Source organism: Gobio gobio (genome assembly GCF_949357685.1).
Source record: "Gobio gobio genome assembly, chromosome: 14".
NCBI lineage: Eukaryota > Metazoa > Chordata > Actinopteri > Cypriniformes > Gobionidae > Gobio > Gobio gobio.
In genome coordinates, this window is record NC_137107.1 from 3,444,994 (window position 1) to 3,471,729 (window position 26,736).

The 26,736-nt window shown below is 34.5% G+C and overlaps 1 protein-coding gene across 18 annotated transcripts in view; it reads left to right on the forward strand.

Annotated features, from left to right (window-relative positions):
• Positions 1-26,736, forward strand: part of rapgef6 (Rap guanine nucleotide exchange factor (GEF) 6) — a 221,757-nt gene that overhangs the window by 115,348 nt on the left and 79,673 nt on the right. For all 18 annotated transcript variants that reach the window (XM_079834252.1, XM_079834254.1, XM_079834255.1 and 15 more), the window contains 9 exons: positions 10,643-10,820; positions 12,755-12,891; positions 16,751-16,909; positions 18,894-19,046; positions 23,261-23,425; positions 24,559-24,666; positions 24,802-25,005; positions 25,087-25,195; positions 26,431-26,674. In XM_079834252.1, the coding sequence (XP_079690378.1) occupies positions 10,643-10,820; positions 12,755-12,891; positions 16,751-16,909; positions 18,894-19,046; positions 23,261-23,425; positions 24,559-24,666; positions 24,802-25,005; positions 25,087-25,195; positions 26,431-26,674 (1,457 nt within the window). The remainder of the gene's footprint in view (positions 1-10,642; positions 10,821-12,754; positions 12,892-16,750; positions 16,910-18,893; positions 19,047-23,260; positions 23,426-24,558; positions 24,667-24,801; positions 25,006-25,086; positions 25,196-26,430; positions 26,675-26,736) is intronic.

Genomic DNA, 26,736 nt, shown 5'->3' on the forward strand with positions numbered 1-26,736 from the left:
ACACACACACACACACACACACACACACACACACACACACACACACACACACACACACACACACACACACACACACACACACACACACACACACACACACACACACACACACACACACACACACACACACACACACACACACATGGTTTTACATTTTTAAAAAGTGTTCCCTTCATCTCAGGGCCATGAGACTCAGTGACTTTTCCTAAATAATCTAAACATGCACAAACAATCTGGGCTTGATTTGGTTGTTCTAAAGGTGTGTATATTTTTTAACCATTTAAGGTCCTCGGGGTCAGATTGACCCCACATTGAAAATTAATTGAAAAATAAAAAATAAAAACTTTTTTTTTCACTTTGTTTGTCACAAAAATAAAACTAAATCCAGTATAAATCTGAAATTTCCACATTTATATCAAGATCTGGTCCTAGAGCATAAATACAAAGTGGAACAAACTTTCTATCTCATACACACACACGCGCGCACAAACACACACACACACACACACACACACACACATGTGTGTGACTGCAACAGAGAGCATTTGTATAGAAACTGGCAAATAAAATCAACAAAATTGGCATAAGTCTGAAAAATTGCCATACATAAATAAAGGATTAATACTAGAGCACAAATGCAACATGGAACAATCATGTTCACTCACACACACACACACACACACACACACACACACACACACACACACACACACACACACACACACACACACACACACACAAACACACACAGGTGTCTGGGGCATTTTTTTGATTTTGGTAATGAATGTAAAAATGTAAAAAAAATATATACATTTTTTTATACATATACATATTTTTTTTAATGTTTTTTTCAACAAAAAAAAATTATAAATCCAGTATAAATCTGAAAATTTCTACATTTAAAACAAGGTCTTGTCCTAGAGCATAAACACAAAGTGGAACAAACTTTCTATCTTATACACACACACACACACACACACACACACACACACACACACACACACACACACACACACACACACACACACACACACACACACACACACACACACACACACACACACACACACACACACACACGTGTGTGACTGCAACAGAGAGCATTTTTATAGAAATTGGCAAATAAAATCAACAATTTAACTACAATCAATTAATACTAGAGCACAAATGCAACATGCATGTTCACACACACACACACACACACACACACACACACACACACACACACACACACACACACACACACACACACACACACACACACACACACACACACACACACACACACACACACACACAATCAATGAAGTCCCTCTGGACCTCTAGTGGATAATGTGCTCATTGCACTCTCTCTCTCTCTCTCTCTCTCTCTCTCTCTCTCTCTCTCTCTCTCTCTCTCTCTCTCTCTCTCTCTCTCTCTCTCTCTCTCTCTCTTTCTCTTTAACTATAATTCCTAAAGTTTTTCCACAAACCTGCAAATGGCGGTATTCTATCCCTAACACACAGAGCAATGTCCAAAAACACTTTAGATTTAATTAAGATCATCATTCAAGTGATTTTGTCATAAAAAAACACAAATTTTGGCCTAGTTAAGTAATTGTGCAGTAAATAGATAAAAAAAATCTACCAAATATCCACAAAAACACAGCATTAATGTAAAGTTGAGAAGTAAATAAAAAAAATGATATATAGTTTTCCATGTAAAAAATGTATATTTCCTTATGCAATCGCTCTGTAAATGTGTGGGCTCTATCTGAGCACAAGGGCCTCAAACGTAAACCCTGAGGGACGATTAAGGGTTAAAAGGCTCATGACATTGATTTCTTATTGTAATATGTTCCTTGAGGTTCACTTTTTGCACACAAATGTGTTTGCTCGTGTGATGTCACAGATCCAGAGCTGTTTTTGGAGCGTAATTAATGAAATGCTCTGTTTATAATGAGGAGGATGTTTTAATGGAAGACGTCTTATATGTTGATCAAGGCTAATGTGATTTCTCATGGCCTGATATTTGCATCCAGGCTCTCAGAAATCCCTTCTTCTCCTTTCCTAAATCAGTTTATCTGTCTGATGGGACACACACCTCGTGATTTCCCGTGCCAAATCATAAATGATGAACGTTACACAGTTATTGAACTGAACTGATTTGAATAATTGTCTTGTAGAGACAGAATTTGAATGTCTCATATTTGATGAAGTTTGCATCACTGGTTCGCAGTTGCGTTGAAGTGTTTCCCAACCTTCTTTTTTTAGCCACAGCACAGTTTTGAAAAGTAAAAACCCCCACAGCACAGCACTATATAAAAATATAACACGATTGCACAAACATGCATGGCTTCAAAGGACATATTCAAACTAGGTATTATCTTAAAAGTAGTTCTCACCTCTAATGTGAAACTGAGCCTGTCACCGCCCCGCTGGCGCTCTTTTTTGATCGCCTTTTTTTCGGATCATATATTTGAGTAATTATCATAAATTGGGTATCATTCGAAAGCTTGCGAACTCAAAATTCATCCTGTGAAAACTGTTTTGAAATTGGACGTTGCGTTACCATGGAAATGGTGCTTTAAATTCTTCTAGCGGGCTCCTCCCCCTAGTGGGCGGCGTCATGTTTCATATTACAACATTTATTTTATCTACTTTATAATCAAAATCTTTTCTAATCTTGACAAAATGCATATCGTCGGAAAGGTCTGAGTCTTAAGGGTCCATATTTGGTGGCCGTTTTGTGATGGACGTGACATTTGGACAGAAATTTAAAGGAAAATGCATCAGAAAAACAATCAATGGAATTTCAATGACACCCGGTGGCTGTTTTTGGTACAGCGCCATAAAGAACATCTCATGGGGACTTTAATTTTTCAATCAACTTCAAATTTGGAACACAACTTGGTTAGACATATGGCTTTGATTTTATAGTAATTTTAGATACAAATATTTTTGTAAAATATATATTTTATATAAAATAGAAAATATTTAGTACAGTATTTTTTTGTTTACAGTACATTTAAACTTCCATAACTTTCAAATATTGAATTGCTTTCACTTCAGCAATAATCTCGAAAATAATTTTCGTTAAAACAAGACCAAACTTAGCTCTATATTCCAAAGCATTCTTGAATTACAGCCATTTAAGTTTGGATAGTGCATTTCCATGTGTATTCTCAAAAAGGAGGATTTCAGTTAAGGGGTTAAGTCAGGTGGGAACCCAATGGTATGATGATGGTGATGATAAAGCAACACATTTACATATCCCTATTATCACTAGGGTTGCCACCCGTCCCGTAAAATACGGAATCGTCCCGTATTTATACTCAAAATGACATGTCCCGTATCAAACCAATACGGGACGCGATTTGTCCTGTATTTTAAACAGGTCCACACATAGTTCAATTTTGCAGTGTGGAGAATGCTGATAGCAAATATAAAGAAATCAATTTCACAATCAGTAGAGAAAAAGTAGAGAAGCTCATTTGCATGTGGTTGCGTTTTAGCGGCTATGTTGCCATAGCGACGGCGTCTCGAGAACATGAAACTTTCGCGTTTTTTAAAAAACAGTCGAGCTCGCGTCCACCGTTTGAACACGAGGATCTCCAGATATAGAGATAAATAGAAATAAATATATCAATGAGTCTGTCCAGTTACTCGTGATGAACCTCAGGCGAACTGCACACTTTAGAGAAGCATTTCAGTGTCTCAGACTGTCTGATTTAAAGCTTTTTTTTTTTTTAGACAGGTTAATTAATAGATTACAGCCTAATTAATGTTATTATTAATGTATCATTTAGCTATGCCCTATTAATCACATAATACATAATCCTGTCATATAAAGGTTATGACATTTAAAAATATATATTTAGATAAAAATGGGACAAATAATTACATAATAATTAGGGCTGTCAAAAGATTAATCGCGATTAATCGCATCCAAAATAAAAGTTTGTGTTTACATAATATATGTGTGTGTACTCTGTTAATTATTATTTATATATAAATACACACACAAGCATGTATATATTTAAGAAAAAAATATTATTTTTATATATAAAACATTTATATTTATATATATTATAGATTATATAAATGTATATACATGCAAATATTTATTAAATATATGCATGAATGTGTGTGTATTTATATATAAATAATAATTAACAGAATACACACACATATATTATGTAAACACAAACTTTTATTTTGGATGCGATTAATCGCGATTAATCTTTTGACAGCCCTAAATTTAAGCAAATTAATAAAAAAAAAATCACTTTTGAATTGTCAAAAAAGTGATCACTGGTTCAGAAGGACAGTTCACCCAAAGATGAAAATCCTGTCATCATTTACTCACCCTCAAGTTGTTCCTAACATTTCTTTGTTATGTTGAAGGAAGATTGATTTCTACTATGGAAGTCAATGGTGCCCTGGGTACAAACTTTCTTCAAAATATCTTCTTTATGTTTAGCAGAACAAAGAAACGGATACAGGTTTGGAAAATCATGAGGGTAAGTTCATTTTTGGGTGAACTCTCCCTTTAAAGTGCACCAAATAGGCTACTAAAGAGTTTGAAATATAAATCAAATAATCAAATGTAAAATAATATAAAATGTGTTCTGTTGCAAGTTCACGTACTTGCTCTCATGTTTTCTTATGGTTTATTGTTGAGCTGTCAAGTTGTCATTGTTGAAATAATCAATTCACTGATTCGATCAACGGACGGACGTATTTTAAACACTGATGTCGGATTATGGCTTTATATAGCTATCAAAAATACACTGAGTGTGAAGCCCATGATCGAAACGAGCTGCTATTTTCAGTGTACGGACTTCACACTTCTCTATATAGCCATGGTCAGACACATGCACGTGTCATTATAATATTAACATCTTATGAAAATCAAATTGAGTTACGAGGCTCTTGACCAGTGAACCACACATCTTGTCTATCACTGGAACATCTGAGGCAGTCAGTTCATCACCTTACGCTTTAAATACACAATATAACATTTATACGAACACCCGTTTGATCTATCTGCAGTGTAAAACAAACAAAATCAAATGAAAATTACAACAGAAATGCAAATTAACACATATTTGCAAAAAGAAAAGTGAAAAATGTTCTGCAATAATATTGGCATGATATGCAATTCATCCTCATAAATAATATGGTAAACAGAACGCAATAATGTACAAAACTGATATTCTCGTCAATGTGTCCGTCTGGCGGAGCAGATATAGATGCAATTAGATAGATAGATAGATAGATAGATAGATAGATAGATAGATAGATAGATAGATAGACAGACAGACAGACAGACAGACAGACAGACAGACAGACAGACAGACAGACAGACAGACAGACAGACAGACAGACAGACAGACAGACAGACAGACAGACAGACAGACAGATAGATAGATAGATAGATAGATAGATAGATAGACAGACACAGATAGATAGATAGATAGATAGATAGATAGATAGATAGATAGATAGATAGATAGATAGATAGATAGATAGATAGATAGATAGATAGATAGATAGATAGATAGATAGATAGATAGATAGACAGACACAGATAGATAGATAGATAGATAGATAGATAGATAGATAGATAGATAGATAGATAGATAGATAGATAGATAGACAGACAGACAGACAGACAGACAGACAGACAGACAGACAGACAGACAGACAGACAGACAGACAGACAGACAGACAGACAGACAGACAGACAGATAGATAGATAGATAGATAGATAGATAGATAGATAGATAGATAGATAGATAGATAGACAGACACAGATAGATAGATAGATAGATAGATAGATAGATAGATAGATAGATAGATAGATAGATAGATAGATAGATAGATAGATAGATAGATAGATAGATAGATAGATAGATAGATAGACAGACAGACAGGCACAGATAGATAGATAGATAGATAGATAGATAGATAGATAGATAGATAGATAGATAGATAGACAGACAGACAGACAGACAGACAGACAGACAGACAGACAGACAGACAGACAGACAGACAGACAGACAGACAGACAGACAGATAGATAGATAGATAGATAGATAGATAGATAGATAGACAGACACAGATAGATAGATAGATAGATAGATAGATAGATAGATAGATAGATAGATAGATAGATAGATAGATAGATAGATAGATAGATAGATAGACAGACAGACAGACAGACAGACAGACAGACAGACAGACAGACAGACAGACAGACAGACAGACAGACAGACAGACAGACAGACAGATAGATAGATAGATAGATAGATAGATAGATAGATAGATAGATAGACAGACACAGATAGATAGATAGATAGATAGATAGATAGATAGATAGATAGATAGATAGATAGATAGATAGATAGATAGATAGATAGATAGATAGATAGATAGATAGATAGATAGATAGATAGATAGATAGACAGACAGACAGGCACAGATAGATAGATAGATAGATAGATAGATAGATAGATAGATAGATAGATAGATAGATAGATAGATAGATAGATAGATAGATAGATAGATAGATAGATAGATAGATAGATAGACAGACAGACAGACAGATAGATAGATAGATAGATAGATAGATAGACAGACAGGCACAGATAGATAGATAGACAGACAGACAGATAGATAGATAGATAGATAGATAGATAGATAGATAGATAGATAGATAGATAGATAGATAGACAGACAGACAGACAGACAGACAGACAGACAGACAGACAGACAGACAGACAGACAGACAGACAGACAGACAGACAGATAGATAGATAGATAGATAGATAGATAGATAGATAGATAGATAGATAGATAGATAGATAGACAGACACAGATAGATAGATAGATAGATAGATAGATAGATAGATAGATAGATAGATAGATAGATAGATAGATAGATAGATAGATAGATAGATAGATAGATAGATAGATAGACAGACAGACAGGCACAGATAGATAGATAGATAGATAGATAGATAGATAGATAGATAGATAGATAGATAGATAGATAGATAGATAGATAGATAGATAGATAGATAGATAGATAGATAGATAGATAGATAGATAGATAGATAGATAGACAGACAGACAGATAGATAGATAGATAGATAGATAGATAGATAGATAGATAGATAGACAGACAGGCACAGATAGATAGATAGATAGATAGATAGATAGATAGATAGATAGATAGATAGATAGATAGATAGATAGATAGATAGATAGACAGACAGACAGACAGACAGACAGACAGACAGACAGATAGATAGATAGATAGATAGATAGATAGATAGATAGATAGATAGATAGATAGATAGATAGATAGATAGATAGATAGATAGATAGATAGATAGATAGATAGATAGATAGACAGACACAGATAGATAGATAGATAGATAGATAGATAGATAGATAGATAGATAGATAGATAGATAGATAGATAGATAGATAGATAGATAGATAGATAGATAGACAGACAGACAGGCACAGATAGATAGATAGATAGATAGATAGATAGATAGACAGACAGACAGACAGACAGACAGACAGACAGACAGACAGACAGACAGACAGACAGACAGACAGACAGACAGACAGATAGATAGATAGATAGATAGATAGATAGATAGATAGATAGATATATAGGAAAGTTGTTTTCATAGTAAACATGTCTTCATCAGCTATGGAATCATGGTATTCATGCATATGCCTTTAGTTTGTTTTATTTTTGCGATGGAGCGCTAGACGCTTTTTTGCCTGGACTTTGATGTCCGATCATTTCTTTTTTATTTCGGCCACTGTCCGAGGTTGTGAGGCGACAGCATTTACGGCGACTGCAACCTTTTGCCACTCAAGTGTCTTTTTGGCATTAGTAATGTCCACACTGTGCCCTCCAAACAACACTTTTCTCCTCTTTTCCACCTCGCCAACGATAACTTCTACTTCACATTGAGTGAAGTTACGTTTTTTTTATTTCCTCTCTGTGTTTGCCATGATTTCGCAATCGATGAATATTAACTTGTGGGCGTTTCACGGACTATTTATGGGCAACTGTTGGCGTGACATGAAGCCGCAAAAGCTGCGCTACATTTAGAATTGATTGTGATTTATTAAGGGAAAACTGCGTAGGATGTGCGTGCGCACGGTTTTATAAATCCGAATATTTCTGTGCGTACGCACGTCCTATGTTTCATCCGTACGCCACTTCTGATGCAAATCCTACGCAAAGTTTTATAAATAAGGCCCCAGAGCTTTATTAACCATTGCATTGCAAACAAGCAGAGACGCTCCAACCTGTGCTTCATTCTGAATGGAGGTGGGCGGAGTTATGAGGCTTGACTGACAGTTTGAGCTCTTTTAAATGCTTTTTATTGGTTAAAACTAGGGATGCACCGGTTGACCGGCCAAAAACCGGAACCGGCCTTTTTTTTTTTTAGCGCGCGATCGGCAACCGGCCGGTTTTCTTTGTATTTTTCTGCCGATTTATCCGGAAGCACGTGCACATACGCGTATATCGCAATCATTCGCGAACATGTCACTTGTGTGTTACAAACGGAACCTGGAGAACTGAGGGAAGAGACGAGATCCGCTGAAGGGATGAAGAGCCGCTTTCCTGCGCGAGCTGAAGTTGTGCGAGCTGAAGATGAGCGAGCTGAAGTTGTGCGAGCCGAAGTTGAGCGAGCCGAAGTTGAGCGAGCCGAAGTTGAGCGAGCCGAAGTTGAGCGAGCTGAAGTTGAGCGAGCCGAAGTTGAGCGAGCTGAAGTTGAGCGAGCCGAAGTTGAGCGAGCTGAAGTTGAGCGAGCTGAAGTTGAGCGAGCTGAAGTTGAGCGAGCTGAAGTTGAGCGAGCTGAAGTTGAGCGAGCTGAAGTTGAGCGAGCTGAAGTTGAGCGAGCTGAAGTTGAGCGAGCTGAAGTTGAGCGAGCTGAAGTTGAGCGAGCTGAAGTTGAGCGAGCTGAAGTTGAGCGAGCTGAAGTTGAGCGAGCTGAACGAGCCGAAGTTGAGCGAGCCGAAGTTGAGCGAGCCGAAGTTGAGCGAGCTGAACGAGCCGAAGTTGAGCGAGCCGAAGTTGAGCGAGCCGAAGTTGAGCGAGCTGAAGTTGAGCGAGCTGAAGTTGAGCGAGCTGAACGAGCCGAAGTTGAGCGAGCCGAAGTTGAGCGAGCTGAAGTTGAGCGAGCCGAAGTTGAGCGAGCTGAAGTTGAGCGAGCTGAAGTTGAGCGAGCTGAACGAGCCGAAGTTGAGCGAGCCGAAGTTGAGCGAGCCGAAGTTGAGCGAGCTGAACGAGCCGAAGTTGAGCGAGCCGAAGTTGAGCGAGCCGAAGTTGAGCGAGCTGAAGTTGAGCGAGCTGAAGTTGCGCGAGCTGAAGTTGAGCGAGCTGAACGAGCCGAAGTTGAGCGAGCCGAAGTTGAGCGAGCTGAAGATGAGCGAGCTGAAGTTGAGCGAGCTGAAGATGAGCGAGCTTACCTTGCATTGAGCGTTTGTTCAGCTCAGCTTCTCACATGTTGGATCGGATGAGAACGAAACAGACTAACTTGTGAAAAAGCCGAAATACTTCTTTTGTAGCCTAAAGAAGAACATGCTGCACTTTAGAAATGAAATACTATCAGTTCTGTAGCCAATAGGTATAGGATGATCATTTTTATCTGGTAACACTTTAGAATAATGGTCATTAGTTAACATTAACTAATAATGAACTGCACTTATAAAGCGTTTATTAATCTTTGTTAATGTTAATTTCTTCATTTACTAATGCATTATTAAAATCTTGTTAACATTAGTTAATGAAATGTGAACTAACATGAACAAACCATGAACAGCTGGATTTATATTAACTAACGTTAACAAAGATGAACAAATACAGTAACAAATGCACTGCTCGTGGTTAGTTCATGTTAGTTAATACATTAACTAATGTTAACTAATGACCATTATTCTAAAGTGTTACCTTTTATTTTACCTTAAAATGACATTGACTTAATTTGATTTAAAAAGCACCTGCTCTTAGTTTTTTTCGTTGCACTAAACATTATTTGATTTAACATTTTGGAACAATTATATACTTTGGTTTTATTTAATTTCACTGGTAAAGACTTTTTTTCTTTACACTGAATTTAAAAACAAATGCTGATTTAAGGAACATGTTTGTTTGGATTGCAGAATATGCAGTTTAGCCTTAAATTTCACCTTTCAGCCTTTTCATTTCCAGTTCAGTTTCCTGTTAATTTCAGATTGCGGACTTGTTTTCATTAGCCAAAAGCCGATTTATCCTGTTAAATACCAAATAAACATCTTCTTCATGTACACTTTCATTACTTTATTGTGTAAAAAAAAAAAAAAACGGGTATCGGAATCGGCCAGTTTTCTTGAAAAAAATCGCTATCGGAATCGGCCATTTAAAATCATGATTGGTGCATCACTAGTGGAAACCCACATACAGACGACTAATCGCATTACTTTGATAAAACAATGGGTTTGGGCCCGACAGCGCGATGATATATTCTTATCCGTAGCATTTATTTTTATTTATTTTTTGTGAATTTGATGATTTTCCTGTGCCAGGTTGGGAAGCACAGGTGTGAAGAGCGATAGAAGTAAAGCTTGATGTGTTCCTCCACAGGCCACAGAGAGCGAGATGGGGGACGTGGATCTGTCCGGCCTCCCCGAAGCTGCCGTGGACTCTGAGGAAGAGGAGGAAGATGAAGATATCGAGCGCTCCTCCGAGGCTCTTCTGGGCCGAGATCTGGTGCGAGAGAGTCTGGAGAAAGATGCGGTGGATCGGACTGACGACGACATCGGTAAAGCGCTCGGCTGTTGAGGAAACTTACAGGGTTTTCATGGTTTAGACCAAATCAGTGTTCATTTCGTAATTTTCGTCAACAACCTTTTTTCACTGACGAAAACGAGACGATAACTAAATAAAAACTAGTGTTGGATAACAAAAACTATGACGAAAATCAACTGTCATTTTGGTCAACAAATAAAAACGAGATGTAAATGTTAGTGAGGGTGGATTAGGGCAGAGATGGGGTCAGAACTGATGACCTGTGTCACAGATGCTGATCTAACCACTGGAAAAAACACACACACACACACACACACACACACACACACACACACACACACACACACACACACACACACACACACACACACACACACACACACACACACACACACACACACACACACACACACACACACACACACACACACACACACACACACACACCCAATCCAGCTCCAGAGCGGCTCAATCAATAACACACACACACACACACACACACACACACACACACACCCCCAATCCAGCTCCAGAGCGGCTCAATCAATAACACACATTTATGCTTATGAACTAATGCTGATGAATAATGACAATGTTTACTTTACGATGTTTATATAGTAATATGTTTTAGACGGTTGTAATAATGCATATTTTATCTCCTGAACTTGAATGAGCTCCTGCAACTGCAATAGAGGAGCAGACATTTCAAAATAAGAGTCCTGGTGTATTTCCAGCTGGTTTATAATTAAAGTCATGCATTATATATTTATTTTTGCTTACAAAATAAACTGTATTTAATTTCATTCCCATTTAATTCATAGTCAGGAGGAAAGACCAGTATTTGACACATATTCAATAAAGTATCAGGTTATAATAGTTCACTAAAACCATTTAAAAAATCTACATTACTTGAAGTTAAATAAATGTGAACTGAAATTAAAAAAATAAATAAACAAACTTATTTGAAGCTTTAGCTTAACCTGATATGGCCTACTAACTAAAACAGAAATACAAGTTATAAAAACTATATAGATGTTTTTAAAAAAGTGAATTGAGCTCTTTCGTGTATTTTTAATGTCAAAAACAAAATGATGTCAAAAAGTCAGTTCAAGTGACAGTCGGTTATGTAATGCTAAAATGCTTAATGTATTACAATTTAACTAAACTCATTAGATTTTTGGAATCTTCTGTAGATTTAGTCGACTAAAACTAGACTAAAAAAGATAGATAGATGGATAGACAGACAGACAGACAGACAGACAGACAGACAGACAGACAGACAGACAGACAGACAGACAGACAGATAGATAGATAGATAGATAGATAGATAGATAGATAGATAGATAGATAGATAGATAGATAGATAGATAGATAGATAGATAGATAGATTTTAGGAATCTACTGTAGATTTAGTCGACTAAAACTAGACTAAAAAAGATAGATAGATGGATAGACAGACAGACAGACAGACAGACAGACAGACAGACAGATAGATAGATAGACAGATAGATAGATAGATAGATAGATAGATAGATAGATAGATAGATAGATAGATAGATAGATAGATAGATAGATAGATAGATAGATAGATAGATAGATAGATAGATAGATAGATAGATAGATAGATAGATAGATAGATAGATAGATAGATTTTAGGAATCTACTGTAGATTTAGTCGACTAAAACTAGACTAGTTTTAGTTTCGGGTAAAACTAAAAACAATTCAGGCGACTAAAATATGACTAAAACTAAATGGCATTTTAGTTAAAAGACTACGACTAAAACTAAATCAAAATATGCTGTCAAAATTAACACTGGAGCAAATAAAGTCAGTGTAAAGACTTATAATGCGCATAGAAATACTTTCACAACACCACCTCTCTCTCTCTCTCTCTCTCTCTCTCTCTCTCTCTCTCTCTCTCTCTCTCTCTCTCTCTCTCTCTACAGAGCAGCTCCTGGAGTTCATGCATCAGCTCCCGGCCTTCGCTAACATGACCATGTCCGTGCGGAGGGAGCTGTGCCGGGTCATGATGTTCGAGGTGGTGGAGCAGGAGGGGACGGTCATTCTCCAGGACAAACAGGAGGTAGAGCCGGCCACACTGAGGCTTTACTGACGTCTTTCTGCCATTATGGCACCGGTACTTATATAACCGGTATGTACCGGACTGAATCAGAACGCAGATTTCGGTGCCAAAATTCAAACGTGCTTTCGCGCTTTGGCCGGCACCGAGCCAGAGACAGACGCTCAGCGCTGGACAAATCACAACTCATAACAACTATTCAGTGTTTTCAACCACATCTCATGACAACTATTCAGTGTTTTCAACCACATCTCATGACAACTATTCAGTGTTTTCAACCACATCTCATGACAACTATTCACTATTCAGTGTTTTCAACCACATCTCATGACAACTATTCAGTGTTTTCAACCACATCTCATGACAACTATTCACTATTCAGTGTTTTCAACCACATCTCATGACAACTATTCAGTGTTTTCAACCACATCTCATGACAACTATTCAGTGTTTTCAACCACATCTCATGACAACTATTCAGTGTTTTCAACCACATCTCATGACAACTATTCAGTGTTTTCAACCACATCTCATGACAACTATTCAGTGTTTTCAACCACATCTCATGACAACTATTCAGTGTTTTCAACCACATCTCATGACAACTATTCAGTGTTTTCAACCACATCTCATGACAACTATTCAGTGTTTTCAACCACAACTCATGACAACTATTCAGTGTTTTCAACCACATCTCATGACAACTATTCAGTGTTTTCAACCACATCATGTTTATTTCAGGTTTCAGACATTTAAATGCTCATAAATACTAGCAAAACACACACTGATGTCTATGAAAGCGGCAATGACAATCCTTTCAGACGGTTATTATTTGACTAACATTACGTGTTTTATTCACATCAGATACATGCACATTATACAGTAACTATACAGTTTACTCTATTCTTCTTCCAGTTCACTGGTCACTTACTTTCATGTATTTCGTGAGACGAGAATGAACTCAAGTGTTGTAAATCCGACAGATCCGATTCTGAGGCGCAAACTAACATGGTGCCGCCCATTGCGCTTTATAGATCAACTAACACACATTCACTCGCACATTTGAACATCAGATAGTTTGTGAATATTTTGAATAAAAAGAAAAAGCGAAATAAACCCGATACAGCTGAGCTGTCAGCGTTATTGCGGCTGCTGTGTGTCATGTGAGAAACATGATGCGTCGCCATGGAAACATTAAGGCGATGCGTTCTAAAATATTTAGCCAGAGAATCTGATCATATTTCAAAATAAAGCTGAAGCTGAAGCTGGTTAGTAGCAGAGCAAGAACACAGACTCTGCTGTTATAACTGTAACTGTTATTTAGAGTTATATTAGGCCTGTTGTAGTTGGGTTAGGTGGCTTAGGTTTTACTGTGAATTTGTAAATAAGTCAATAATAATTTTAAAATAAGTAAATTGTGTTTTGTATTCATTTATATTCATACATTTAAGCATACATTAAACTTTTAATAAATGGTTCAATTTAAATAAAAATAAATAAATAAATAGCCATTTAATGTCATCCACCTCGTTTTGTGGCCTTTTTTTTTTTTAAGTATCGGTTCAGGCACCGTTTAGGCACCGGTACCGTTTTAAAAGTATCGGTTTGGCACCGGAATCGAAAAAAACCCAAACTATACCCAACCCTACCGATGGGTCACATGACACATGATTGATTTCAGTCGTTCTGTATCGTTCTGAGAATACTTTATTACTTGAAAGAAGTAAATATACATTAATGAGCACATATATTTTTGAAAGAACGAAGTGTTTTTAGCTAAGAATAAACTAAAAAAGTTACACAGTGTAGCTTTAAAGGACATCATGTGGGTCATACAGCGACTGTTTAGGACGGATAGTATGCGGATAGGGATGCAGCATAATTATGATAATAAAGTAAAAGTTATTAGGACAAAAGACCAAATTAAAAATACAAAAAAGCTAAAATTATAATTATGAAATAAGTTCAAATGAGGAAATAAAAGCCAAAGTTATGAAAAAACGAGTTATAATTATAAAATAAAAAGTTATGAAATACCGTCATAATTATGATTAAAAAACATTATTCGAAAAAAAGACAAAATTATTGAAAAGTTGGGTAACACTTTACAATAAGGTTCATTAGTTAACAACATTAGTTAACATGAACTAATAATGAACTGCACTTATAAAGCATTTATTAATCTTTGTTAATGTTAATTTCAACATTTACTAATACATTATGCAAATCTTGTTAACATTAGTTAATGAAATGTGAACTAACATGAACAAACCATGAACAGCTGGATTTATATTAACTAACGTTAACAAAGATGAACAAATACAGTAACTAATGTACTGCTCATGGTTAGTTCATGATAGTTAATACATTAACTAATGTTAACTAATACAACATTATTGTAAAGTGTTACCAAAAGTTGAAATTGACATGTTATAATTAATTAAAAAGTAGAACTTGTGAGATACATTTGACAAAAAAAATATTATTATGAATTATAAATAATAAATATGTAATTATGAAAAGTCAAAATTATGATATATTAAGTCATTTATGAGATGCTGTGTAAAAAAAAAGAAAAAGTTCAAATTATGAAATAAAAGCCAAAATTATGAAATAGTTGAAATTATGACAAGTTATAATTATGAATTAAAAAGTTTAACATTATGAGATACCGTCATAAATATGATTTATTTGTAAATATTCAAAAAAAGCCAAAATTATGAAAAAGCTGAAATTGACATGTTATAATTAATAAAAAAGTAGAAATTATGAGATCAATTTATGACGCCAAAATTGATAACTATGAGTAATAAATAAATATGTAATTATGAGATAAAAAGTCAAAATTATGATATACTAAGTCATTTATGAGCTGCTATGTGAAAAAAGAAAAAGTTCAAATTATGAAAAAAACGAAATTATGAAATAAAATTAATTGACGTTATAATTATGAATTCAAAAGTAAAAAATTATGAAAAACTCTCATAATTATGATAAAAAGTAAAACATTATTAGAAAAAAAGGCCAAAATTATTAAAAAGTTTAAATTGACGTGTTATAATTAATAAAAAAGTAGAAATTATGAGATACTGTCATAATTGTTAAAAAGTTAAAATTATGAGATACATTTATGACAAAAAAAATTATAATTATGAATTATAAATAAATATGTAATTATGAGATAAAAAAGTCAGAATTATGATTTGAGAACAAAAAAAAATCTAAAACCAAAGTTATGAAAATAAATAAATTATGACGTTATAATTATGAAATAAAAAGTTAATATTGTGCAATAAAATCCAAAAATTTAAATAATGACAATTTATAGTTATTAAATTAAAAAGTAGAAATTATGAAATACTGAATTATGATTATGAATTATAAATAAATATGTAATTACGAGATAAAAAGTCAGAATTATGATATACTAAGTCAATGAGACGCTGTGTAAAAAAAAAAAAGTTCAAATTATCACGTTATAATTATGAAATAAAAAGTGCAATAAAATCCAAAAAATTTAATAATGACAATTCATAGTTATTAAATTAAAAAGTATTAATTATGATTATGAATTATAAATAAATATGTAATTACAAGATAAAAAGTCAGAATTATGGTATACTAAGTCATTATGAAATGCTATGTAAAATAGAGAAAAAGGGTAAATATTATGAGATAAGATAAAATTATGGAGAAAAAAAGCCGCTTGCGTTATTACGGCATCGCTCACACACAACAGCTGTTAGCACACAAACATCTGTATGATGTCACTTCAGAGATTGGGTCAGGCAGGGCCAGTTTATTTCTTTGAGGAAGAAGAGTGTGAAGCAGAGTGTGTGTGTGTGTGTGTGTGTGTTTGCAGCTGGACCTGTGGTACGTGATCCTCAATGGGGCGGTGGAGGTCCGCCATGGGGACGGCCGGGCTGAGATCCTGTGCATGGGCAACAGCTTCGGCATCTGCCCATCTCTGGACCCGCAGTTCATGAGCGGGGGCGTGGCCACCAAAGCAGACGACTGCCAGGTGAGAGGTCATGTGCTCAAGGGCTCGCCCAATCAGCATCATCACAGGAGAAATCTCCAGGGACAGCACTGGACACCCGGCAGATCATCATTAGCAGATGAAGGAAAACAATTATGACATACTGTCTGAATTAGGATTAAAAAAAAAAAAAAAATTCTAAAAATTGTTAGAAAGACTAAATTATGGAAAAAAAAATCGATTTTTATAAAAGTTATAATTATGAAAACAAGTTAATGTTATGAGATAAAAGCCATAATTATTAAATGTTTTGAAATTATGACATTATAATTATCAAATAAAAAGTTGAAAGTATGAGTTATAATTATGATATAGTAACATTTATTAGAAAAAAGACAAAATTATGAAAAGTTATAATTATGAGCTAAAAAGTAAAAATTATGATATACTAAGTCATTACGAGATGTTATGTAAAAAATTATATGAAAAGTACAAATTATGAAACCAGTAAAAAAAAAAAAGACAAATTATGAAATGAAAAGTTTAATTATGAAATAAAAAACACAATTATGAGAAACTGTTGAAATTATGAGATGGTCATAATTGTGATTAAAAAAAGACAAAACTATTGAAAAAGTCGAAATTATTATTAGTTATAATTATGGTACTAAAATAAAATGTTAATATGAGATAAGAGCCAAAATTATGAAAAAAGGATGAAATTATGAGATACTATGTCATAATTATGCTAAAAAGTAAAAAATATTTTTGTAATTAAGTTGTAATTATTAGTCAGAATGATGATATACCAAATCATTATAATTTATATTATGAAATTATGAGTCATAATTATAATTTTTTTTTTTAAGTACATTTTTTTTGGAAAAAAAATATGAAAATATTATGAAAAAAGTTTAAATTATGACGTTATAATTATGAAATAAAAAGTTGAAATTGTGAAATACTGTCACAATTGTTAAAAAGTTAAACATTATGAGATAAAAAGTTGTGAGATAAAAGCCATAATTATAAAAGAAAATGTAATTATGTCAATAATTATGAAATAAAAAAGTTGAAATTGTGAGTTATAATTATGATAAAGTAACATTAATAGAAAAAAGACAAAATTATGAAAACAGTCAAAATCAACAAGTTATAATTATAACTAACGACAAGCTAAAAAGTTTAAATTATGAGATGAAAGCCAAAATTATGGAAAAAGTAACAATGACGTTATAATTATGAAATAAAAAAGTTGTAATTATGAGATAAAAGCCATAATTATAAAAAAAATTAAATTATGAAATAATTATGAAATAAAAAGTCAAAACTATGAGATACAAATCAATTATAACAGTAAAAATAATAAAGGAGGAGGATATTTTCAGTCATTGAGGTCTGTTGACACCAGGAGGAATGATGACTGGATGAGTGTGTGTGTGTGTGTGTGTGTGTGTGTGTGTGTGTGTGTGTGTGTGTGTGTGTGTGTGTGTGTGTGTGTGTGTGTGTGTGTGTGTGTGTGTGTGTGTGTGTGTGTGTGTGTGTGTGTGTGTGTGTGTGTGTAAACGGACGCATCTGAAGAAGCGTTCATTGAAGGCTTCTGAAGTCACATGACCCATGTGTGTGAGGAACTGAGCCAAACACGACGGGCCACAAATGTCATGCTTCTTTATATTTAGAGGAATTAAACATTTCAAGAGCCTTTCCTCCAGTGTGGGGTATTCCTGTAGTTGAGCAGTCGAGGGTCGTGGGGTCACGGGGTCAGCTCTGGGCAATGCTCAGTGATGATTGGCTGATGATTCGGGGACTCAGGTCATGATGTGTTGTGGTCAGGGTCTGAATGTTAAAGCCTCCTAATATAGCAGCTGCTGATTACTCAGAATAAAGACTCCACCTCCACTTCCTCCTGCGCTGTGAAGCCAGCGCTCACACACACACACACACACACACACACATGAGTCTGCTTCAGGCTAACCTCCTGCTCTACTCCCGCTTCATTGCTCTTCCTCATGTGGTTGTGGAGCAGTTTGTGTGCATCGCCCAGGAGGATTACTGCCGCATCCTCAACCATGTGGAGAAGAACACACACAAGGTGGAGGAGGAGGGCGAGATCGTGATGGTGAAGGAGCACCGCCAGCTGGACCGCAGCGGCACCAGGAAGGGCCACATCGTCATCAAGGTGAGTCTGGGCCAATCACAGCCCAGAGAAAACACACCACCTTTACACGCCTTCATCAGGCGCTGTGGCAACATATGAGATACAAGAAGGTACAAATTAGGAGATAAAAGACAAAATTATGAAAAAGTTGGAATTATGACATTCAAATTATGAAATGCAAAGTTGAAATTATACAGGATAAAGAAGTTAAGATTATTAGAAAGACACAATTATGAAAATAACTGAAATTATGACGTTATAATTATGAAATAAAAAGTTGAAATTATGAGATACTTTCATAATTATGATAAAAAAGTAAAACATTCTTGAAAAAAGGGGAAAATTATGAAAAAAGGGGAAAATTATGAAAAAAAAGTAAAAATTGACAAGTTATAATTATGAAATATTATGAGGTAGGAGCCAAAAGGAAGAATTATGAAAATAGCTGAAATTATGACGTTCAAATTATGAAATGCAAAATTGAAATTATACAGGATAAAGAAGTTAAGATTATTAGAAAGACACAATTATGAAAAAAGTTAAAATGATGACGTAAAAATATGAAATGAAAAGTTGAAACTATGAGATACTGTCATAATTATGATAAAAAGTAAAAGATTATTGAAAAACAGGGGAAAATTATGAAAAAAAGTCAAAAATGACAAGTTATTATTATTATTAAATATTATGAGATAAGAGTCAAAAGGAATAATTTTGAAAATAGCTGAAATTATGACGTTAAAAATATGAAATAAAAAGTTGAAATTATGAAATACTGTCATAATTATGATAAAAAGTAAAAGATTCTTGAAAAAAGGGGAAAATTATGAAAAAAAGTCCAAATTTACAAGTTATAATTATGAAATATTATGAGATAAGAGCCAGAAGGAAGAATTATGAAAATAACTGAAATTATGACGTTAAAAATATGAAATAAAAAGTTGAAATTATGAAATACTGTCATAATTATGATAAAAAAGTAAAAGATTCTTGAAAAAAGGGGAAAATTATGAAAAAAAAGTCAAAATTGACAAGTTATAATTATGAAATATTATGAGGTAGGAGCCAAAAGGAAGAATTATGAAAATAGCTGAAATTATGACGTTCAAATTATGAAATGCAAAGTTGAAATTATACAGGATAAAGAAGTTAAGATTATTAGAAAGACACAATTATGAAAAAAGTTAAAATGATGACGTTATAATGATGAAATGAAAAGTTGAAATTATGAGATCCTGTCATAATTATGATAAAAAGTAAAAGATTATTGAAAAACAGGGGGAAATTATGAAAAAAAAGTCAAAAATGACAAGTTATTATTATGAAATATTATGAGATAAGAGCCAAAAGGAATAATTTTGAAAATAGCTGAAATTATGACGTTAAAAATATGAAATAAAAAGTTGAAATTATGAAATACTGTCATAATTATGATAAAAAGTAAAAGATTCTTGAAAAAAGGGGAAAATTATGAAAAAAAAGTCAAAATTTACAAGTTATAATTATGAAATATTATGAGATAAGAGCCAGAAGGAAGAATTATGAAAATAACTGAAATTATGACGTTATAATTATTAAATAAAAAGTTGAAATTATGAAATACTGTCATAATTATGATAAAAAGTAAAAGATTCTTGAAAAAAGGGGAAAATTATGAAAAAAAGTCAAAATTTACAAGTTATAATTATGAAATATTATGAGATAAGAGCCAGAAGGAAGAATTATGAAAATAACTGAAATTATGACGTTATAATTATGAAATAAAAAGTTGAAATTATGAGATACTTTCATAATTATGATAAAAAGTAAAAGATTCTTGAAAAAAGGGGAAAATTATGAAAAAAAGTCAAAATTTACAAGTTATATTTATGAAATATTATGAGATAAGAGCCAGAAGGAAGAATTATGAAAATAACTGAAATTATGACGTTAAAAATATGAAATAAAAAGTTGAAATTATGAAATACTGTCATAATTATGATAAAAAAGTAAAAGATTCTTGAAAAAAGGGGAAAATTATGAAAAAAAGTCAAAATTTACAAGTTATAATTATGAAATATTATGAGATAAGAGCCAGAAGGAAGAATTATGAAAATAACTGAAATTATGACGTTATAATTATGAAATAAAAAGTTGAAATTATGAGATACTTTCATAATTATGATAAAAAAGTAAAACATTCTTGAAAAAAGGGGAAAATTATGAAAAAAAGTCAAAATTTACAAGTTATAATTATGAAATATTATGAGATAAGAGCCAGAAGGAAGAATTATGAAAATAACTGAAATTATGACGTTATAATTATGAAATAAAAAGTTGAAATTATGAGATACTTTCATAATTATGATAAAAAAGTAAAACATTCTTGAAAAAAGGGGAAAATTATGAAAAAAAAGTCAAAATTGACAAGTTATAATTATGAAATATTATGAGGTAGGAGCCAAAAGGAAGAATTATGAAAATAGCTGAAATTATGACGTTCAAATTATGAAATGCAAAGTTGAAATTATACAGGATAAAGAAGTTAAGATTATTAGAAAGACACAATTATGAAAAAAGTTAAAATGATGACGTAAAAATATGAAATGAAAAGTTGAAATTTTGAGATACTGTCATAATTATGATAAAAAGTAAAAGATTATTGAAAAACAGGGGAAAATTATGAAAAAAGTCAAAATTTACAAGTTATAATTATGAAATATTATGAGATAAGAGCCAAAAGGAATAATTTTGAAAATAGCTGAAATTATGACGTTAAAAATATGAAATAAAAAGTTGAAATTATGAAATACTGTCATAATTATGATTAAAAGTAAAAGATTCTTGAAAAAAGGGGAAAATTATGAAAAAAGTCAAAATTTACAAGTTATAATTATGAAATATTATGAGATAAGAGCCAGAAGGAAGAATTATGAAAATAACTGAAATTATGACGTTAAAAATATGAAATAAAAAGTTGAAATTATGAAATACTGTCATAATTATGATAAAAAGTAAAAGATTCTTGAAAAAAGGGGAAAATTATGAAAAAAAGTCAAAATGTACAAGTTATAATTATGAAATATTATGAGATAAGAGCCAGAAGGAAGAATTATGAAAATAACTGAAATTATGACGTTATAATTATGAAATAAAAAGTTGAAATTATGAAATACTGTCATAATTATGATAAAAAGTAAAAGATTCTTGAAAAAAGGGGAAAATTATGAAAAAAAGTCAAAATTTACAAGTTATATTTATGAAATATTATGAGATAAGAGCCAGAAGGAAGAATTATGAAAATAACTGAAATTATGACGTTATAATTATGAAATAAAAAGTTGAAATTATGAGATACTTTCATAATTATGATAAAAAAGTAAAAGATTCTTGAAAAAAGGGGAAAATTATGAAAAAAAGTCAAAATTTACAAGTTATAATTATGAAATATTATGAGATAAGAGCCAAAAGGAAGAATTATGAAAATAGCTGAAATTATGACGTTCAAATTATGAAATGCAAAGTTGAAATTATACAGGATAAAGAAGTTAAGATTATTAGAAAGACACAATTATGAAAAAAGTTAAAATGATGACGTTATAATGATGAAATGAAAAGTTGAAATTATGAGATACTGTCATAATTATGATAAAAAGTAAAAGATTATTGAAAAACAGGGGAAAATTATGAAAAAAAGTCAAAAATGACAAGTTATTATTATGAAATATTATGAGAAGAGCCAAAAGGAATAATTTTGAAAAAAGCTGAAATTATGGCGTTAAAAATATGAAATAAAAAGTTTAAATTATGAGATACTGTCATAATTATGATAAAAAGTAAAACTGTATTGGGAAAAAAGGCAAATTTGTAAAAAACAGTCAAAATTGACAAGTTATAATTATGAAATAAAAAGTACATTGTATGAGATAAGAGCCAAAATTATGAAAAGTTGAAATTTACATAAAAATTATGAAATTAGTTAATATTATAAGATAAGTTAGACAATGCCTCATTTGCATATTTGCAGATTGCCGAAAGCGTGTGAAATGAAGTGTGTTAATGTGCAGATCTGCAGATCCTCAGCCATGGCTTCAGTGAAGTTAAACCTGCTTGACCTCTGAGCTGTAGTGGCTGAGCTCTTTGAATGTTCTCTGATTGGCTGTAAAGGAGGCGGTCAGGGTCAGGGGTCAGGGTCAGGGTTCTGATCTGAAGTGTGTGTGTGTAAGAAGCGCTGGTGGTCTTGTGTGTGTGTGCAGGGCACTCCGGAGCGGCTGATCCTGCACCTGGTGGAGGAGCCGTCTGTGGTTGACCCCACCTACATCGAGGACTTCCTGCTCACACAGCGCACCTTCCTCTCCAGCCCCATGGACCTGGGCCACAAACTGCTGGAGTGGTTCAAAGTGGACACTCTCAGAGACACGGTCAGTGTGTGTGTGTCTGTGTGTGTCTGTGTCTGTCTGTGTGTGTGTGTGTGTGTGTGTGTGTGTGTGTGTCTCTGTGTGTGTCTCTGTGTGTGTCTGTGTGTGTCTGTGTGTGTGTGTGTGTGTGTGTGTGTGTGTGTGTGTGTGTGTCTGTGTGTGTGTGTGTGTGTGTGTGTGTGTGCGTGTGTGTGTGTGTGTGTGTCTGTGTGTGTGTGTATCTGTCTGTGTTTGTGTGCGTGATTGTGTGTGTCTGTGTGTGTGTGTGTGTGTGTGTGTGTGTGTGTGTGTCTGTGTGTCTGTCTGTGTGAGTGTTTATCTGTGTCTGTGTGTATCCGTGTGTGTGTGTGTGCGTCTGTGTGTGTCTGTCTGTCTGTGTGTGTGTGTGTGTGTGTGTATCTGTCTGTGTTTGTGTGCGTGATTGTGTGTGTCTGTGTGTGTGTGTGTGTGTGTGTGTGTGTGTGTGTGTCTGTGTGTGTGTGTGTGTGTGTGTGTGTATCTGTCTGTGTTTGTGTGCGTGATTGTGTGTGTCTGTGTGTGTGTGTGTGTGTGTGTGTGTGTGTGTCTGTGTGAGTGTTTATCTGTGTGTGTGTGTGTGTGTGTGTGTGTGTGTCTGTGTGTGTGTTTATCTGTGTGTGTGTGTGTGTGTGTGTGTGTGTGTCTGTGTGTGTGTTTATCTGTGTGTGTGTGTGTGTGTGTGTGTGTGTGTGTGTGTCTGTGTGTGAGTGTGTGTGTGTGTGTGTGTGTGTGTGTGTGTGTGCGTCTGTCTATGTGCATGTGAGTGTTTATCTGTGTCTGTGTGTATCTGTGTGTGTGTGTGCGTCTGTGTGTGTGTCTGTGTGCGTGTCTGTGTGTGTGCGTCTGTCTATTTGTGTGTCTTTGTGAGTATTTATCTGTGTCTGTTTGTGTGTGTGTGAGTGTGTGTGTGTCTGTGTGTGTGTATGTGTGTGTGTGTGTGTGTGCGTCTGTCTATGTGTGTGTGAGTGTTTATCTGTGTCTCTGTGTATCTGTGTGTAACTCTGTGCATATGTGTGTGCGTCTGTGTGCGTTTGTGTGTTTGTGTGTGCTGATTCTGATGTTGTGCTGATAATATTGTGTGTAGTTAATAACGGTTGACATGTTTTGGGATCTTGCAGGTGACGAGAATCGTGTTGCTGTGGGTGAACAATCATTTTAACGATTTTGAAGGCGACCCAGTGATGACTCAGTTCCTGGAGGACTTCGAGAAGTTGCTGGATTTCTCGGTGAGTGTTGACATCAGGCAGAAGATCACAAAATGGACGCCTATCGCTGTGGATAACATGGACATATCAGGGACCTTTAGATTGGGAAGCCCTGATTATGATTGGATGTTTGTTGAATTTGTGTTTGACTCTCAGAAAATGAAGGGTCACCTGCGTCTGCTGAACATAGCGTGTGCTGCGAAGGCCAAGTGTCGTCAGATCACGCTCCAGAAGCCGTCCAGAGAGTCTCCGCTGTTCTTCACGCTCCAGGGCGGCAGCGAGCGCGGCTTCGGCATCTTCGTGGAGAGCGTGGCGGAGGCCAGTAAAGCAGCTGAAGCCGGGCTCAAGCGCGGAGATCAGGTACCGATCAGGGGAACTCGGAAAACATCGCTCGCCATTTTAATATCTCAGCATGAACACATTGTGCTCGTCTGTCCTCAGATCTTGGAGATCAATGGGCAGAACTTTGAGAACATCTCGTACACCAAAGCCATGGATATCCTGAGGAACAACACACACCTCTCTCTGACTGTGAAGACCAACATCTTCGGTATGTCACAGCACACATAGCACTAACCGACCGAAATTTACATCTCTTAACGGAACAAAAGCGACGATATTTAAATCACTTAACAGAACAAACAACCGATATTTAAATCTCTTAACAGAACAAACAACCGATATTTAAATCTCTTAACGGAACAAAACCAACCAATATTTAAATCTCTTAATGGAACAAAACCGACCGATATTTAAATCTCTTAACAGAACAAAACCGACCGATATTTAAATCTCTTAACGGAACAAAACCGACCGATATTTAAATCTCTTAACGGAACAAAACCGACCGATATTTAAATCTCTTAACAGAACAAAACCGACCGATATTTAAATCTCTTAACAGAACAAAACCGACCGATATTTAAATCTCTTAACGGAACAAAACCGACCGATATTTAAATCTCTTAACAGAACAAAACCGACAGATATTTAAATCTCTTAACAGAACAAAACCGACCGATATTTAAATCTATTAACGTTACAAAGCCGACCGATATTTAAATCTCTTAACAGAACAAAACCGACCGATATTTAAATCTCTTAACGGAACAAAACCGACCGATATTTAAATCTCTTAACAGAACAAAACCGACCGATATTTAAATCTCTTAACGTTACAAAGCCGACAGATATTTAAATCTCTTAACAGAACAAAACCGACCGATATTTAAATCTCTTAACGGAACAAAACCGACCGATATTTAAATCTCTTAACGGAACAAAACCGACCGATATTTAAATCTCTTAACAGAACAAAACCGACCGATATTTAAATCTCTTAACAGAACAAAACCGACCGATATTTAAATCTCTTAACAGAACAAAACCGACCGATATTTAAATCTCTTAACAGAACAAAACCGACAGATATTTAAATCTCTTAACAGAACAAAACCGACCGATATTTAAATCTCTTAACGTTACAAAGCCGACCGATATTTAAATCTCTTATTGTCTTGATCACTCAGTCATGTGCAGGAGTCACTGTAGCACTGATATATATGTGCTAGACAACACTATAAATACTACATAACTAGATATAAATCCGCAGGATCACTCATTTCATCATTATTTATAATCTTATCTCCGAGCACTAACACTTGCTCTATGGTAAAGCATTAACGCATTATAGACATGACAGTATGACTTTCTCTAAAGCTGCTTTAAAAGGATGTGAATTGTGAAAAGAGTGAAACAAATACACTTGATTTTGACTTGTTGCAGTTTTCAAAGAGCTTCAAAGCCGTGTGAAGCACGAGAAGAAGAACGGCGGTCCTCACCTCCCTAAGATTCAGGAGAGGAAGAGCAACCGCTTCTCCATCCCGGATCTGCCCGGAGACATGGAGTTTCCCTCGGACAGCAAGAGCCGCAAGAAGATGAAGGCCAACACAGTGTCTGGAGGACGCAACAAGATCCGCAAGATGCTGGAGAAGACCCGATTCAGCATCCTGCCCCCCAAACCCTTCAGGTAAACACACCTCCTGTGTGGAGGATGGGGGAGAGACACTTGAGCTCACTTCCTCTCTTTAG